This window comes from Leishmania major, chromosome 23 (genome assembly GCF_000002725.2).
Source record: "Leishmania major strain Friedlin complete genome, chromosome 23".
In the NCBI taxonomy this organism is placed as follows: domain Eukaryota; phylum Euglenozoa; class Kinetoplastea; order Trypanosomatida; family Trypanosomatidae; genus Leishmania; species Leishmania major.
Window position 1 is genome coordinate 79,693 of NC_007264.2, and position 16,269 is coordinate 95,961.

Consider the following 16,269-nt stretch of genomic DNA (forward strand, 5'->3'; position numbering starts at 1 on the left):
TCGCGGCGCATGCGGGCACGCCATCCAGGCACGCCACCCACCCCGTGGCATCGACGACAGCGGGGGGTGAGGGCGACAGAGAGCCATCAAGACAGCAGCGCTGTCCCGAAACACGCATCCGTATCCACCAGCACGAGCACTGTGCGCACGCGCGGCCGACCACAGCTGGCACGGCGTACCGCATCCAAGCAAAGCATGCAGAGGTCAGAAGAGCAAGAACGATAGACGGGAGAGGCTAGGAGACGCGCACCGGCCAGCCCAACAGTGCACGTGTGCGACATGTACGCATCGCCTGCATCCCACTCGCTGGGCGGATGTGGCGCAGATGCCGGAGGCATGACCAGAGTAGCCCGAGTGGCACCACCGAGCTCTGCACACTCCAACGCGACGAGCCCACACACCGCGTTACTGCATGCCGCGGCTTGAGCTGGCTAAGGAAGAAGCATGGCGTACAGGCCGAGCGCCGGGTCTCACAGGGCCCTCACCGGGGCGTGGCCAGCGTCCTCCCTGAGCGCATCCGTCACGCACCCAGGCCACCCCCTGCTGCCCGCACGAGGCGCCACCGCCGCCGCCCTCGAGCAGGGCCACAAACGCGGCCCGCCCGCATCAAGGCATGCAGAGCCCACCCATCTCCGTTTGGCGCCGATCGCGCTGCGCGTCGGCGAAGGAGGGTCGCCAGGAAGGACGAGAAGGGACGGTGAGACGCATGGCCCGGTTCGACCACAGACAGCTCGTCCTACACAGCGGGGTTGTAGCGGTGGTGCCGCAGGGGCAGGGGCGCTGTCGCTGTGCATGTGCGCGTGTCTGCTGACTTGATGGCGGTCGAATAGACACGGTGACAGGCCTGTCTTAATCGGCATATATACTGCTTGTGGTTGGTTTGCGTTATGTTTGTGAACTGTGGGTTTGCGTGCCGGTTTCCGGGCATTGGTTGCGGCGTGAGGGCTGCGATCGACGATGTCTGCCTGTCCGGGTTTCGAGAGTGAAGAGAACGTGCAGATTCTACAGCGGCCGGGCCACGACGTGAAGGAAAGCAAGACCTCAAGACACTGACACTGGAGGGACAGAAGAAAATGACTCCGCTGACTAGCAGTGGGGTAGGAGAGGAGGGCGAGCACGGATGGAGGCGCTACCCCACTTCGTTTTCGCGGCTGCCATACTATGTAAGTCTGTGCCGTCTTCTCCTTTACCACTATTGCTGCGCCCGTCACTGGAGTGGAGGGGGATGAGCATCAGTCGCGGAAACACGCGCCATGCATGCTGTGTGCCCTGCGGCGAATGTCTTGTTTGCCCTGTTGCTGTGGACTGTCGTGGTGGTGCTGAGGGATGAGAGAAGGAAGCGGCGAGGTCACGGGTCCATATAGGCCGCCGCAGCAGCCGCAAGGTCTCTCGCCTCCGCGATTCATAGTCTGGCCAATGTTTCTCGTGAGCCTCTTTGTGCTCAACGCTCTTCTCTCTCTGACGCTGTTCATCTTTCTTGCACGTGTTCATGCTCTCCAGCTACACACACACACACACACACACACACACATAGATATATCGCCAGGCGGATGCGCAGGTGCCTTGCCTTTCGGCATCTCATGGGTGCTGACCGCAGCTTTTCTGGGGCTGTGCACTCTTGCCGTACATCGTCGTCCCTTCAGACTCTAGTCGCTTGCTCGGGCACCCTCTGTTTCTCCTGCTCCAAGGCCTTCGCCACTTCATCCTCCATCACCATCTCGTCCGCCAGGTGTGTGTCGTGCGTTGTCGTCTGCACACCCGTCCGGCACTTCGGCAATGCGCCGTCGCGCGTTCGCCCAGCTGAGACACCCGCCGAGAACATGTGGCGGCAGAGTGAGCGCGAGACGAGCGCCTCCGTCGTCATTGTCATCATGTTCATGGTGCCACTGTGGCTTTACGTGCTCTCAGCGCATGGGCAGGAGCAGAAGCGCGCCGCGGTGCGCGCTTGGGCGCTGGAGCAACGTGAAAAGCATCACCCCTCTGAGTGTGAGGGCGAATGCAAGGCGTAGGGCGGCGGAGTAGGGGGGGGGGCGGGGCAGGCGCGAGACGCGGTGCGACGTCGAGAGTTCGGATGCCCCGTCCGCCACTGTTCTTTCCTTCTCTCACCGGCTTGTGTGTCTCGCGCCGTTTCTGTGAGGGGGACGCCTTCAGCATCTCAGCAGCCGAGGGTTGAAGGTCAGCACGTGTAAGCTCGGCTTTACAGATGGCTATTCTGCGGCGCACTCACGCTTACGCACGACGGCGCAACCGCCAGTGCTACTGCGTCTCTGGCTTGCCCCTCCGCTGCTTTGGCTTCATCGCCCCTCAGTCACAAGCGCCCGAAAAACGGAGCCGTAATGTGGAGGGTTGAGTCTGCGCCCCCCCCCCGTGATGGGCTGCTCTGCCGTCCACCCCACCCCATCCGTCTCGTCGCTGCAGTTTCGTATGCACCCAAGCACCCCAGATGAGAACGGCTGCACCTCGCCGACATCTCCGTTCCTCTAATGCACACACACACACACACCTTTGGCCTCCCCCGCTCTGTTTCTTGTGTATATGTTGCATGACGGCCCTTCGCCGCCTGTCTGGTGAGACTTTTTGGCCTGCTGCGAGCGTCGCCGGTGTCGACGTCCGCGTAAGATGCCAAGGGAAAGTGCCTTGTGCCGTTTTCGTATGTGGGCACCCTGCCTTCCGTAACTGGCGACGAAGGTGTAGTGCGTCTCTGTGCACGTGCACGACAGTTTCTCTTACCATCTAGTCTCCACTCGAATGCGCCAAGGAGCCGCCAGGGGATGCGCGTGTGTAGCCGCGCACAGCGGTGGTCTCTGCGGGTGCATCGCCAGTGCCAACACGACCACCGCTGTGCGCGGTTACACACGCGGCATCCCCTACACTCCCCAAGGGACCATTCAGGATTACACGTCCTCTCCGCGGCACGTAAGGTTGGCTGAGATGCAGCGCAATATCGACCGGGAGGCGAGAAGGGCGCCGACCGGACTCTATGAAGGCCCGACCATCACCACCAAGGACGGTGCGAGACCGCTCTTTCCTCCCGAAAAAGCGCGTCACCCAAACCGCGGCCCGCCCCCACGTGGAGCGACACCGCCGACGTATGCCCCGCAGTTCGTTGCACCGGCTGCGACGCGCGAGGACATGATGCCGCCGCAGTCTGATTCCTACCAGCGCGACCTCCGCAGCGACCCCGCGTACGCTGATGATCCAGAGCATATTGTGGCGGCACGTCAGCGGATTATGACTATGCAGAGCGACTCTTACGGCGAGGCGATGCGCGGGATGGTGGCTCCGCCGCCACCGCTGGATCCTGACGCGCCGCAGGCGTACCGGCAGCCTCGGGTGCAGCTGGATGACAACTGGTGGATTCTGATGTGGTCCTTCGCAGCCCTGTTCGTAGTGATGGCCATGTATGGAAAGTAGTCGTAGGCGGGTTTAGTGGGTGAGAGAGAGGAGTTGCGGTTGCAGCGGCAGCTTTGCCTAGGGTAGATGATGGCGGTGGCTCACGAATCGTTCGAGTTTCACCTATCCGTCTCTGTCTGCTCCTCTTGGAGCAGGTGCTGCTGAAAAAGGATGCAATCCCCCCCCCCTCCCCACACACACGAGGGCTGTTCGTGCAGCCGCCCTGCCCCTCTCCATCCCACTCTCTCGTACCTCGTTATCGGATGCAGTTCTTTATGAGTCATCGCGGTCTTACCGCGTTCTTCGCTTCGAACGCTTTCATACCCCCTGGCACGCTCTCTCCCGTGTGCCTGTCGGGCGCGTGCGCGCGGCGTGTCGTGCGGAGGGGGGCGTCCACGTCGAAGGCAGAGCGACGCAAAATCGCGCCAACAAGAACGAAACCAGAAAAGAAAAAGGAGAACTCGTGCATGCGACTCTGTGGGTGTGTTTTCTGGTTTCCTCCGTCTGTGACCGCCGAGCGTCTTTCAGGGCAGAGGAGGCACAAGCAGTAACAACCACAGCAGAGATGCACGATGTCCGTGTCGTCTGCCTCCTGTGGCATGTTCACGAGAAGGTGTGCGGATGAAGGGGAAGGAGACTGCCGTTTAAACTGCCGTCCTCCGTCGCATTCGTTTCGCATGCCCTCCTAACGCAAACTCACCACGACACACGTGCGCCCACGCACCCCTGTTTACCTCACGCATGCACTCCGTCTTTTTTCTTCTGTACCTCCGTCCCATCGACCTCTCATTGCATGCTTTCATGCAGCTTCAGGAGACCGACAACGAACGATGCTTTTGAGCGCCTTCTTCTGCCCTCGCCGCCTACTTCACATTGGCCAGCCCACCGCACGGCTTCTGCTGCAGCCGCAGCAAGGTGGAAACAACCGCCCACCACGCACGCTGCCGATGAGCAGGCGACGGCTCATGACGAAGCAGAAGCCTTATTGCCGAACCACGGCATCTGGTCCCTTCTGCGTCATGCTGATGACCTTCGTCTGTTACATGATCTATCAATCAAGATACGGATTCGATGATGATCGCATGCTGAGGTAAAAACAAAAAACTGCGGCTGCGCGTATACCAGCGCTGCGGCCCCTCACAGCCCCAAACAAGAAAAAGCAGGCAGTAGGGCACGGGGAAAGGGATGCCAATGGTGAGAAAGAGAAGGATGTGCAGCATGGTGCTGTTACGCAGTGCTGCGCATCCGAGTGCCTCCACCTGCGTGTGATCTTCATCGACTCGTTGCATACGACTGACACAGCTGCGCCCCGGTATGCTCCTCTTCTCCTTTATCCTCCTCACTCGACGAGGTTCTCGACAGCGCGCACGCTCGCAGATACCACACCGTCAACTTGTGCGTCTGTATACGTGTATGTGTGCTCAACTCAGGTTCCATGAGGAACCAAGAGGCAGCCGAGAGACAACGACACGTCAGTCCTTTTCGTTGCAGCGCGTCCATTCGGCCTCCATCAAGCCAGCAGACATGCGCACATGCACAGCGACAGCGCCCCTGCCCCTGCGGCACCACCGCTACAACCCCGCTGTGTAGGACGAGCTGTCTGTGGTCGAACCGGGCCATGCGTCTCACCGTCCCTTCTCGTCCTTCCTGGCGACCCTCCTTCGCCGACGCGCAGCGCGATCGGCGCCAAACGGAGATGGGTGGGCTCTGCATGCCTTGATGCGGGCGGGCCGCGTTTGTGGCCCTGCTCGAGGGCGGCGGCGGTGGCGCCTCGTGCGGGCAGCAGGGGGTGGCCTGGGTGCGTGACGGATGCGCTCAGGGAGGACGCTGGCCACGCCCCGGTGAGGGCCCTGTGAGACCCGGCGCTCGGCCTGTACGCCATGCTTCTTCCTTAGCCAGCTCAAGCCGCGGCATGCAGTAACGCGGTGTGTGGGCTCGTCGCGTTGGAGTGTGCAGAGCTCGGTGGTGCCACTCGGGCTACTCTGGTCATGCCTCCGGCATCTGCGCCACATCCGCCCAGCGAGTGGGATGCAGGCGATGCGTACATGTCGCACACGTGCACTGTTGGGCTGGCCGGTGCGCGTCTCCTAGCCTCTCCCGTCTATCGTTCTTGCTCTTCTGACCTCTGCATGCTTTGCTTGGATGCGGTACGCCGTGCCAGCTGTGGTCGGCCGCGCGTGCGCACAGTGCTCGTGCTGGTGGATACGGATGCGTGTTTCGGGACAGCGCTGCTGTCTTGATGGCTCTCTGTCGCCCTCACCCCCCGCTGTCGTCGATGCCACGGGGTGGGTGGCGTGCCTGGATGGCGTGCCCGCATGCGCCGCGACAGGTGGGACGCTGCCGTGAGTCTGTGGCAGCAAGGGGCATCCCGCCTTCCCCTGAACCCGCACGGCCCTGGCAGGGGGTGGGTGTGTCCAGCGGGGGTGGGGGTGGGGGCTGGCGGATAGGCATGTGCGTGCGCGCGACGAAGTCGCCACTTGCCGTCCTGAGGGAGCGCAGGGGGCGGCGGCGGACACGCGACTGGGGGCGGGGGCCCATGCGGCGCGGGTGAGATGGGCGTAGTGGCGTCGTTGTATGAAACGGGGTGCGCTGCGAGCGTTGCGCGATCCGCGAACTCGCGCGGGGTGGGGATGCCACCGTGCCAGCGGAGTAGCAGGCAGCGCGCCATGTGCACTCCATCTTGTCGCTGCCAGTCCCCCGTCGCTGCAGGAATGCAAAGGACGGACAGGTGCGCGTGCGGCGCTGGGCGAGGACGGTCTCCTGTCGTCTCGTGAGCTCGGCACCCTCGTTGTTTGGTGCGGGACGGCTGCCACCATGTAACTGACGCGATTTGCAGTGAGCCGGTACACGCGTGATCGCGGTCGCGAGTCTCTTCGGCACAGCGCACAGCCCAGACCGGTCCGTCGGCAGCAAGAGTCCGCAGCCGTGCCCGACGGCAGGGTGCCTGCAGCGGACTTGCTTTACCGTCATCACCCCTGATGACGTGGGACACCTCAGTGCGTCGCTTCGCAGGGTGCCGGCTATCGGCTTACCCACAGAAGACGTACTGGACCCTCGTGCCACGGTCCGGTGGCCGGCATCGCGAAGGACGACAACGTATGAGACGGAAGGCGAAGGACGTGGCTGCCCTGGAGCAAAGTCGGAGTCTGGCGTTGAAGGGCTGGCAGAAAGGCTCAGTGGGACGTGGCCCTTGTGAAGGTCGTGTGGTGCTTCGCACGTCGTTGTTCTGTCTCACGGGAAACACTGAAAAGAGAGAGGCGCGTGTGTTGTAACTTATCTCTGTAGGCTCAACACGCGTGCTGCGGGTCGTTCGAAAACAGCAGCGCCAGTCTCGCTCACCGGTATGGCCGCGATCTGATTAGAAACGCGCAGAGAGTAGCGCAGGCGGAGAGGAAACTGCGCACGTGTACTCCTCCCTTCACTTCTTCCTGCCTCTTGTTCTCGTTCTGGCTTTCCTTGGGCAGGGTGGCGCCGATCGCCCACCGCAAACGACAGCCTCCACCGTTTCTCGGTTGCCGTCAACGCCCTTGCGCACTCGCCCTTGACCCTGTATTTTATCGGCTGTACGAGTTGTGAGGTCCCACTATTCCGCTCTCTTGCCGCTCTCCTCTTCCGCTCGCGCCACCACGCGTAGGCGCCGTCATGCAAGTCGGCTGCTTTCATGAAGGGCCAGGTCCGCAATAGCGGGCGGCGTCGCATTTACCTGTGGCTCACCACCTCCACCCGCGACCGTCGCAACCGGACTGACGATGTCGGCACCCATCTTCAGGCGGCGCGCAGAGAGCGAAACAAGGTGCATAGAGTCAACGACTTGTTCCATGCTTCTGGCATGTGGCATCACCCCCGTGACACCCTGGAAGGCATCATTCTTCAGGGAATGGGGAGGGGGCTGGCGTGGAGCTTCGTGATTGTCCCTGCGTGTTTTGTGCTGACCTTTATCGTCTGCATAACCTCGTATCGTGGCGGTGACCGGCGCGCACGGCAACAGCACGCGCAAGAGGAGTGGCAGCATCACCTGCTGGAGGCGGTGCAGAAACGAGCGGCAGCGGAAAAGGAACTGCAGTCGGTATGCAATCACGCTATGGAGGCGAAGTCTGTACTTCGCCCCATTCCGGAGGAGCAGCGCTGGGCTGCGCAGCTAGAGGCGAACATGGCGTTCATCAATGAAAAGCTTCAGAGCCGCCTAGGCGATGGCGAGTCAAGGCGGGAAGGTGGGTGAAAGGTATATGCAAGGGCCCAAGCGCGTCGACGGTCGTGCACCCCGCTCCCCCACTTCCCCAGCTTGCAGAGACACACACTCGTTTTCCCACTCTTCCTACTGGTGCCGCCCCTCGTGTGCATTGGGGTGTATGCGTGCCGTACCCGTTGGTGGTGCGTGCCGAAATTACATCAAGACGACGGTCACGGAATACAGCAACGCTCAGGAGAGCCGATGACAGGCTGATGTGTGCCTGTGTGTGTATGTGTGCTGCTGCCGCACCGGCACACATATCGAATATGCGTAGACATACGTACACCTACCATGCACGCCCTTTCTCTCTCCCCTCGTGGTGGTGCTCGAGATGGCATGACGTCCTCTAGTTTACTTTGCCCAACTCCTTGTGCTTGCCTTCTCCGCTACTGCTACTTCACCGCACCCCACCCCCTAATCCCTATACGACTGCCCATCTTTCCTGCAAAACCCTCGAACACACACACACACACACACACACATACGCTGCGTATCGCGCTTGAGCTCGTGCACATGAATGGATTATTTGTGTCTCCCTTGATTTCCCGCGCATCCGCTCAGTCGTGACACCCACGTCTCACCACCCACCCTCTACCGCTGACCACACCTGCACGTGCAAGCACCGTCGTCTGGCCTTGCATCCCCTTCTTTTGGTGCACTTGAAAGAGGGAAGAAAATCGCGGCCACAGACGGTAGAGGCACGCAGAGAGGAAGGATCATCCCTCTTCATCCAACCTCCTCCTCCTCCTCTTGCCCACCCCTCCCCCCGTCCCGCCCTCTCAGTCGTGCGACATCAGCTCCCGGCGCTATCACACTCGACCTCCGGGCTTTTATTAGCCTCGTCTTGCCACTTCGTCATTCTGTTATTCTCGTTGCCTCATTCCTCATTGCCGTTGTTTGTATTTGTGTGTGTGCGCTCCCCGAGTGGCTGACCTCCCCCACCGCTGCATTGCCTGTTGTGTGTGTCGGTGGGCGTGCGTGTGCTGTCGTTGGAGCGACTTGGCGAGCCCTGCCCCCCCCCCTTAGCCTCACAAAGAAAGAGACACCATGCTCAACGAGGTGCACGTGAACGCAGACCCGAACAGCATCTCCACCTTGGATGAGCCGGTGCTTGAGACGCTGCTGCGCGATGCCAAGGCGATCGGCCGCAAGCTCGTCGTGGTTGTGTGCCCCTCTCTAGGAGGTGATAAGGAGCTTCGCGATTGGGATCTCTGGGGGCCGCTGTTCCTGTGTCTCATTCTGGCCTCCATCCTCACCATCAACGCCAGCGACGACCAAGGCGCCGCCGTCTTCTCTGCGGTCTTCATCTTTGTGTGGCTTGGCGGTCTTGTCGTCACCGTCAATGCCAAGCTCCTTGGCAGCAAGATCATGTTCTTCCAAACGTACTGCGCCATGGGCTACTGCTTGGCGCCCATCTGTCTCGGCGCTCTCCTGTGCTGCGTCCTTCCGTGGTTTTTATTGAACCTCATGCTGTGCTTCATGGCGTGGGCGTGGGCCTGTTGGGCGGCCTTGCGCTTTTTCCGACACACCGTCAGCGCCGACCGTGAGGTGTTGGTTGTGTACCCTGTCGGGCTCTTCTACGTCTTCTTCACCTGGATGGTTCTGGTTGGTATTTAGAACGAGCCCCGCGCTATTTCGATTGGCGGTGTGCTGACCGCTCTTCACACACAAGCCCACCACCAGCAGCACGTCAGAGGTCACAAGAAGGTCGATGATGACGTCAAAACCTTCACGTATGGGGGGGGCCAAGGGGAGGCAGTCAGACCCGTGTAAGTGCTGGGTGCACAGAAAGGCAGGCACACACACACACACACATGCACACACATTGTGGTCCCTGTGCAACTGCCACCATTTTTTTTTTCTTTCTCACTTCTTCGTTCGTATAGCGTTTGCTTTCCTACGTGCGGGTGCGCCGGTTGGCGCACCTTCGATGCCAAGGGGTGCACCCGCCGACGAGAGTGTGCATGTGCGTCTGTGTGTGTGTGCTCTCTCCTATCGCTCTGCCGTCCTTTGTTTTTTTTTGTTTGTGTGTGCTCGTATCTCTCTCTCTGTGCAATCCCTGATGACGTGGGACACCTCAGTGCGTCGCTTCGCAGGGTGCCGTGATGCCCCCGCCATCGGCACCCATACTGGTCTACCTATGGTGGTCAGAGGCTCGAGCGCCTACGACGTGGGGAGGTCAGTGGGATTCATCGCTGCTGATGTCGGTGGTGCTTCGGTGCGACCTGCGACAGCGAGCACACGCTTGTGCCATCCATGTGATGGGCGAAGTGTCCGCTTGACTCAAGCGTATCCTACCCCCGGCCCTCACACTGCGTGCTGATGATGAGGAGACTGCGCCAACGCTGAAGATGCACGAGGTGGCGACCGGCATGATGGAGGGTGTGCCTGCGAGGCGACCTGCGGAGGTGCGGGGTGGTGGGTAGAGTGTGAAACAATGACCGTGCTCAGCTGACTGAGCTGGCGCACTGCTGTGCTGGCGTGCGTCCGGCCGCCTCGCTCCAGGCGATGTGGGGGTCTGTGGCGTGCCAGGAATGGAGAATGGCTTGAGTTGACGTTTTGTGGCAGAATGCTCACGTTGAAAAAGCAAGGGTTGTTGCAGCTGTTGCCGTTGTGCTGTAGATTTCACCGCCCACACCTCTTACTCCTTTCCTGGGCGTGTCTCTTGCACTTCCGTGTGGGAACGAATCGTGCGGTTTTCTGTATGCGTCGTTGCCCTGCTCACTCTCCCTGCTTCAGGATGGAAGGGGCACGCAGTTGAGTGATGCGGCCTCTTATTGCTCTTGCCTCTCCGCCTTCTCTCCTCTCCGTGCCGCATGCGAAGCCTCTTGTCTGCGTGCTTACGTACGTGTGTACCGGCGTGTGTGGATTCGTGTCCTCTTCGCACCTCCTCCTGCTGGTTTGCCGCTCTCACCCGTAAGCGTGACTCAGTCTTCACGAGGTGCTAGGAGATTGTTTTTCTTTAGTGGAGGTGGTGGTTGCCAAGTGTGTGAGCTGATCGGTGCGCGAGGCGTGCGTGTGCCGAGTGCATCCTGTCCCCGACCCCCGCCTCTGGCTCCTCCGGTGCTACCCCAGAGTCTTCCCTGCCCCATCCAGCACGGTGTCCGTTGTTGAAAGAGTGTGCCAAGACGCACCTCGCCCCCTCGGTTTGTGCGTGGTTTGTGACACCGTTGCTGCTCGACCGCTGCTGTGCGACTCCTAGGACAGGGTTGTGCGAACTACACCGCCCTCGTCCTCTTCGTATAGGAGAGACGTTGTAGATATCGGTGCATACATGGTGGGGGGTCACCTACAGCGCGCAGGACATGGCGACACCAGACTTTGTACGCTTATCACCGACTGACGAGTCCAGCGAGCTCATAAACCATGCTCCCTCGCAGCTGCGCCACACCCAATGTGGCGCAGACAACAGCCATACCACCATCATTACTGATTTGGAGGCGGTGGACGATGCTGCGCATGTGCGGTGCCAGCAGCAGGTGCAGCGCGAGTTCGCGGAGCAGCTGGAAGAGCTGTGGGGCGGCGAGCCCACCTACACGCCGACGGTAGAGGACCAGGCGAGCTGGCTCCAGCAGCTGCACTACGGGTGGATCGGAGACTACATCTACAAGGCTGCGGCGGGGAGCATCACCGAGGCGGACCTGCCACCGCCGTCGCGGAGCACACGGACCTACCACACGGGGCGCAAGCTGTCGCGGCAGGCGCATGCCGACATCGACGCAAGCCGGCGGTGGGATGGGTATGTCGGGTGCGAGGTCATGTACGAGGCGGAGGCGGAAACCAGCGGCGTGCTGCGGTGGGTTGGGTATTTGCAGCAGTCGGACTACCCGCGATCGCTGGTGGCTGGGGTGGAGTGGCGTGTGCCGCCGCGGTACCGGCGGCAGGCCACGCCGGGCAGTGCGGCGGGGCTTCACAACGGCGTCGTGCACGGTGAGCGGCTGTTTCGGCCATACCAAGACAACTATCTCTGCTCCTGTGAACCGGTTGACCGGCTTTACCTAAGCTCGACGTGCGGCCTGATGCGTCCCGGACCGCCGCCGTCGCCCGATCTCCTGTTGACACTGTTCAAGGCGCACTGGTACCACGTGTGGGTGCAGATCCTGCCGAAGCTGCTGGCAGACCTTACCGCGCTGATGCTGCCGGTGTTGTTGGAGTACTTGGTGAAGTATCTGGACGCTGACAACGCGACGTGGGGCTGGGGTCTGGGACTTGTGCTGACACTCTTCCTCACGAGCGTGATCCAGAGCTGCGCAGCGCACAAGTACGACCACATCAGCATCCGCAGCGCGGCGCTGTTCGAGACGTCGTCGATGGCGCTGCTGTTCGAGAAGTGCTTCACAGTTTCGCAGCGGTCGCTGCAGCGCCCGGACATGTCCGTGGGCCGCATCATGAACATGGTCGGGAATGACGTTGATAATATCGGTAGTCTCAACTGGTACGTGATGTATTTTTGGAGTGCTCCACTGCAACTGGCACTGTGCATGCTGCTGCTGATAAGGCTGGTCGGGTGGTTTGCGCTGCCCGGCATGGCCGTCTTGTTGGTGACGCTCCCGTTACAAGGCGCCATTTCCAAGCATATTCAGGAGGTGTCTGAGCGGATGGCGAGCGTGGTGGATCTGCGTATCAAGCGCACGAGCGAGCTGCTCTCCGGTATCCGAATCGTGAAATTCATGGGGTGGGAGCCTGTCTTCCTCGCCCGAATCGAAGACGCGCGCAGTCGCGAGCTGCGGTGTCTGCGCGATGTGCATCTCGCCAATGTCATCTTCATGTTCGTGAACGACGCGACGCCGACGTTGGTCATCGCTGTAGTCTTCATCTTGTACCATGCGAGTGGGCAGGCGCTGAGGCCGGAGATTGTGTTTCCGACGATTGCGCTGCTCAACACGATGCGCGTGTCATTTTTTATGATCCCGATCATCATCTCCACCGTCCTGCAGTGCCTGGTGTCGACAAAGCGGATCACCACGTTCATGGAGTGCCCTGACACGCGCTCACAGGTGCGGGACATTGCTGGCATCGCCTCAGCTGGTGCTGCAGCCATCTTCAAGGATGTGTCCATCCACACCTATCTGCCAGCGAAACTGCCCCGGTGCAAGTCGCGCTTGACGACCATGCAGCGCATTACGCTGTGGTTCTGCCGGCGCGGTGTGCCAGAGGCGGAGTGGTACGAGCTGGACGGCCCGGATGCGGGTGCGTCTTCGCCGACGGGGCACATTCCAGCGTTCGAAATGGGCAGCGCACAGGCCGCCAGTGCAGATGGTGACGGCGCTGGCACCGGCGGCGGGGACGAGGAGGCGAATGTGGAAGAGGCAGACGCACAGTACTACCAAGTTGTGTCGAAGGAGCTGCTGCGGAACGTCAATCTCGTTATCCCCCAATTCAAGTTGACAATGGTGATTGGTGCGACCGGGAGCGGGAAGTCGACGCTGCTGGGTTCGCTGATGGGCGAGTACGATGTGCAGAGCGGCGAGGTGTGGGCGGAGCGGAGCATCGCCTACGTGCCGCAGCAGGCGTGGATCATGAACGCGACGGTGCGCAGCAACATCCTGTTCTTCGACGAGGAGCGCGCCGCAGACTTGCAGGACGTAATCCGTTGCTGCCAGCTGGAGGCGGACCTTGCGCAGCTTAGCGGGGGGCTGGAGACGGAGATCGGGGAGAAGGGCGTGAACCTGAGCGGCGGGCAGAAGGCGCGCGTGAGCCTTGCGCGCGCCGTGTACGCGAACCGCGACGTGTACCTGCTGGACGACCCCCTGTCCGCGCTGGACGCGCACGTTGGCCAACGCATCGTGCAAGACGTCATCTGCGGACGGCTGCGCGGCAAGACGCGCGTGCTTGCGACGCACCAGATTCATCTGCTGCCGCTCGCGGACCACATTGTGGTGTTGCAGCACGGCCGCATCGCATTCGCGGGCGATTACGCTGACTTTGCGGCGACTTCGCTGGAGGAGACGCTGCGCGGTCAGCTGAGGGAGAACAAGGACGCGGAGTCTTCCGGCAGCGAGGTGGACGCGGAAGCGGCCAGAGCGGAGACGGCGCCCGGCCTTGCGGAAGCGCATGAGCCGAAAGTTGAGCAGGAGGCGAACGTTGCAGGAGGCGAAGCCCCCTTGACGTTCGATGTTGAGGCCGGTAGGCTGATGACCAGGGAGGAGAAGGCAACCGGTCAAGTACCGTGGTCAACTTACGTCGCGTACCTGAGGTCGTGTGGCGGCCTGGCTGCTTGGGGATTCCTGCTAGCCACCTTTGTGGTGACAGAAACCGTGACTGCGGCCAACGGCGTGTGGCTGTCGATATGGTCAACAGGCTCGCTTAGGTGGAGCGCGGACACGTACCTGCACGTCTATCTTTTTATTGTTTTTCTCAACATCTTTTGCTCCCCACTGCGGTGTTTCTTATGCTACTATCTTATGCGAGTGGGCAGCCGCAACTTGCATCGCGACCTCCTGGAGTCCATCGGCGTGGCACGGATGTCCTTCTTCGACACGACGCCCTTGGGACGCGTGCTAAACCGCTTCACAAAGGACATGGGCATCCTTGATAGCACGCTAAACGATAGCTACCTTTACCTGTTGCAGTACTTCTTCTCTATGTGCTCCAAAGTTATTATTCTGTCGGCCGCGCAGCCGTTTGTGCTTGTGGCCATTGTGCCATGCGTGTTCATCTACTACAAGCTGATGCAGATCTACAGCGCGTCGAACCGTGAGACACGCCGCATCAAGAGCATCGCGCACTCGCCCGTGTTCACGCTGCTGGAGGAGTCGCTGCAAGGGCAGCGCACCATCGCGACGTACGGCAAGATGCACCTCGTACTGCAAGAAGCACTGAGGCGGCTTGACGTGGTCTACAGCGCGCTGTACATGCAGAACGTCTCCAACCGCTGGCTCGGTGTGCGTCTCGAGTTTGTGAGCTGCGTTATCACTTTGGTGGTGGCCCTCATTGGTGTGATTGGGAAGATGGAGCGGGCTTCCAGCCAGAACATCGGTCTCATCTCGCTGTCACTGACGATGGCGATCACGCTGACGGAAACGCTCAACTGGCTGGTGCGGCAGGTTGCGATGGTGGAGGCAAACATGAACAGCGTGGAGCGTGTGATGTACTACACCCGCGAAGTGGAGCACGAGCACGTGCCGGAGATGAAGGAGTTGGTGGCACAGCTGATAAGGAGCGAGTCAGGGACAGCGGCGGACGTGACGGGGACGGTTGTGATCGAGCCTGCGAGCCCGACGTGCGCCGCGCCGCACATCGTGCAGGCCGGGTCGCTTGTGTTCGAGGGTGTGCAGATGCGGTACCGCAAGGGGCTGCCGCTTGTGCTGCGCGGCGTGAGCTTCCGGATCGCGCCGCGCGAGAAGGTCGGCATTGTTGGGCGGACGGGGAGCGGGAAGTCGACGCTGCTGCTGACGTTCATGCGGATGGTGGAGGTGTGCGGCGGGGAGATCCGCGTGAACGGGCGCGAGATCGGCTCGTACGGGCTGCGCGAGCTGCGGCGGCAGTTCTCGATGATCCCGCAGGACCCTGTGCTGTTCGACGGGACTGTGCGGCAGAACGTGGACCCGTTCCTGGAGGCGTCGTCCGCGGAGGTGTGGGCTGCGCTGGAGCTTGTGGGGCTGCGCGAGCGCGTTGCGTCGGAGAGCGAGGGGATCGACAGCTGCGTGCTGGAGGGCGGGTCGAACTACAGCGTTGGGCAGCGGCAGCTGATGTGCATGGCGCGCGCGCTGCTGAAGAAGGGGAGCGGGTTCATCCTGATGGACGAGGCGACGGCGAACATCGACCCGGCGCTTGACCGGCAGATCCAGGCGACGGTGATGAGCGCGTTCTCGGCGTACACGGTGATCACGATCGCGCACCGGCTGCACACTGTCGCGCAGTACGACAAGATCATCGTGATGGACCACGGTGCTGTTGCGGAGATGGGCAGCCCGCGCGAGCTTGTGATGAACCGCCAGTCCATATTCCACAGCATGGTGGAGGCACTGGGCCGCCGTGTTGCCAAAGACTTCGTCGAACTTCTCGGGTGACGGCGCACGAGTCTGTGCAACAGCCCGCGCGCATCAGTGGGAGACTCGGTCGCCACCTGTCGATCTCAAAGCAGAAGCCGCTCGTCGTAGGCCACCCCGCATGCACGTGCCGGAAAAGGAAGTGTTTTACATGCCCTGTACCCGCCTTACCGCGGTCTTCTCTCACTCACGGCAGTGCGCGGGCGTTTGTGCGGTGATGGTGCGTCTTCGGCACCCGCGGACGAGGCGGCACAGCGGCCACACGCTAGTTCATTGAATGTCGCCTTACATCCTTTCCAGTTCTGAGTGAAATCTTTATGCATGTGGAACGCAAAGTCTTGCACGGCATAGCCGTCAAGGGGAGTGCCTCTGAGTCGTGCGTGGCAATATTGACAGTACGATGCCGTTCAAGACGCCACAAGTGCAGTTTGCGTCGCTGTGACGGATTCGCCTGCATGCCGGCTGAGGATGCGCGTGTACGCGCGTGGTGCTTTCTCGCTGCTACTTTCTCTCTGCCCTTTGACCTCTCCCCACTCTTCTGGCCACTCTCTCTCTCTCTCTCCTGGCTACACACCCTACATCGCCCTCGCAGGCTCTCTCCTCCCTGCCGGCGCACCTGAAGCGCTCGGATTCCTCCGTGACCTCTCAGACATC

At 61.3% G+C, this 16,269-nt stretch overlaps 5 protein-coding genes across 5 annotated transcripts; all 5 read left to right on the forward strand.

Annotated features, from left to right (window-relative positions):
* Positions 1-1,550: 1,550 nt before the first annotated feature.
* Positions 1,551-2,009, forward strand: LMJF_23_0223 (conserved hypothetical protein; the record flags this gene model as incomplete). The annotated part of the gene is made up of 1 exon (XM_003721746.1): positions 1,551-2,009. One exon carries the CDS (start codon positions 1,551-1,553, stop codon positions 2,007-2,009), a length of 459 nt encoding a protein of 152 aa, XP_003721794.1.
* Positions 2,010-2,748: 739 nt separating this feature from the next.
* Positions 2,749-3,414, forward strand: LMJF_23_0225 (conserved hypothetical protein; the record flags this gene model as incomplete). Its single annotated transcript, XM_001683294.1, has 1 exon — positions 2,749-3,414. One exon carries the CDS (start codon positions 2,749-2,751, stop codon positions 3,412-3,414), a length of 666 nt encoding a protein of 221 aa, XP_001683346.1.
* Positions 3,415-7,054: 3,640 nt separating this feature from the next.
* LMJF_23_0230 (conserved hypothetical protein) lies at positions 7,055-7,612 on the forward strand (the record flags this gene model as incomplete). The annotated part of the gene is made up of 1 exon (XM_001683295.1): positions 7,055-7,612. The coding sequence occupies one exon, from the start codon at positions 7,055-7,057 to the stop codon at positions 7,610-7,612; it is 558 nt and encodes a 185-aa protein (XP_001683347.1).
* Positions 7,613-8,671: 1,059 nt separating this feature from the next.
* On the forward strand, positions 8,672-9,241 carry YIP1 (terbinafine resistance locus protein (yip1); the record flags this gene model as incomplete). Its single annotated transcript, XM_001683296.1, has 1 exon — positions 8,672-9,241. The coding sequence occupies one exon, from the start codon at positions 8,672-8,674 to the stop codon at positions 9,239-9,241; it is 570 nt and encodes a 189-aa protein (XP_001683348.1).
* Positions 9,242-10,929: 1,688 nt separating this feature from the next.
* On the forward strand, positions 10,930-15,636 carry MRPA (ABC-thiol transporter; the record flags this gene model as incomplete). The annotated part of the gene is made up of 1 exon (XM_001683297.1): positions 10,930-15,636. The coding sequence occupies one exon, from the start codon at positions 10,930-10,932 to the stop codon at positions 15,634-15,636; it is 4,707 nt and encodes a 1,568-aa protein (XP_001683349.1).
* Positions 15,637-16,269: the final 633 nt, after the last annotated feature.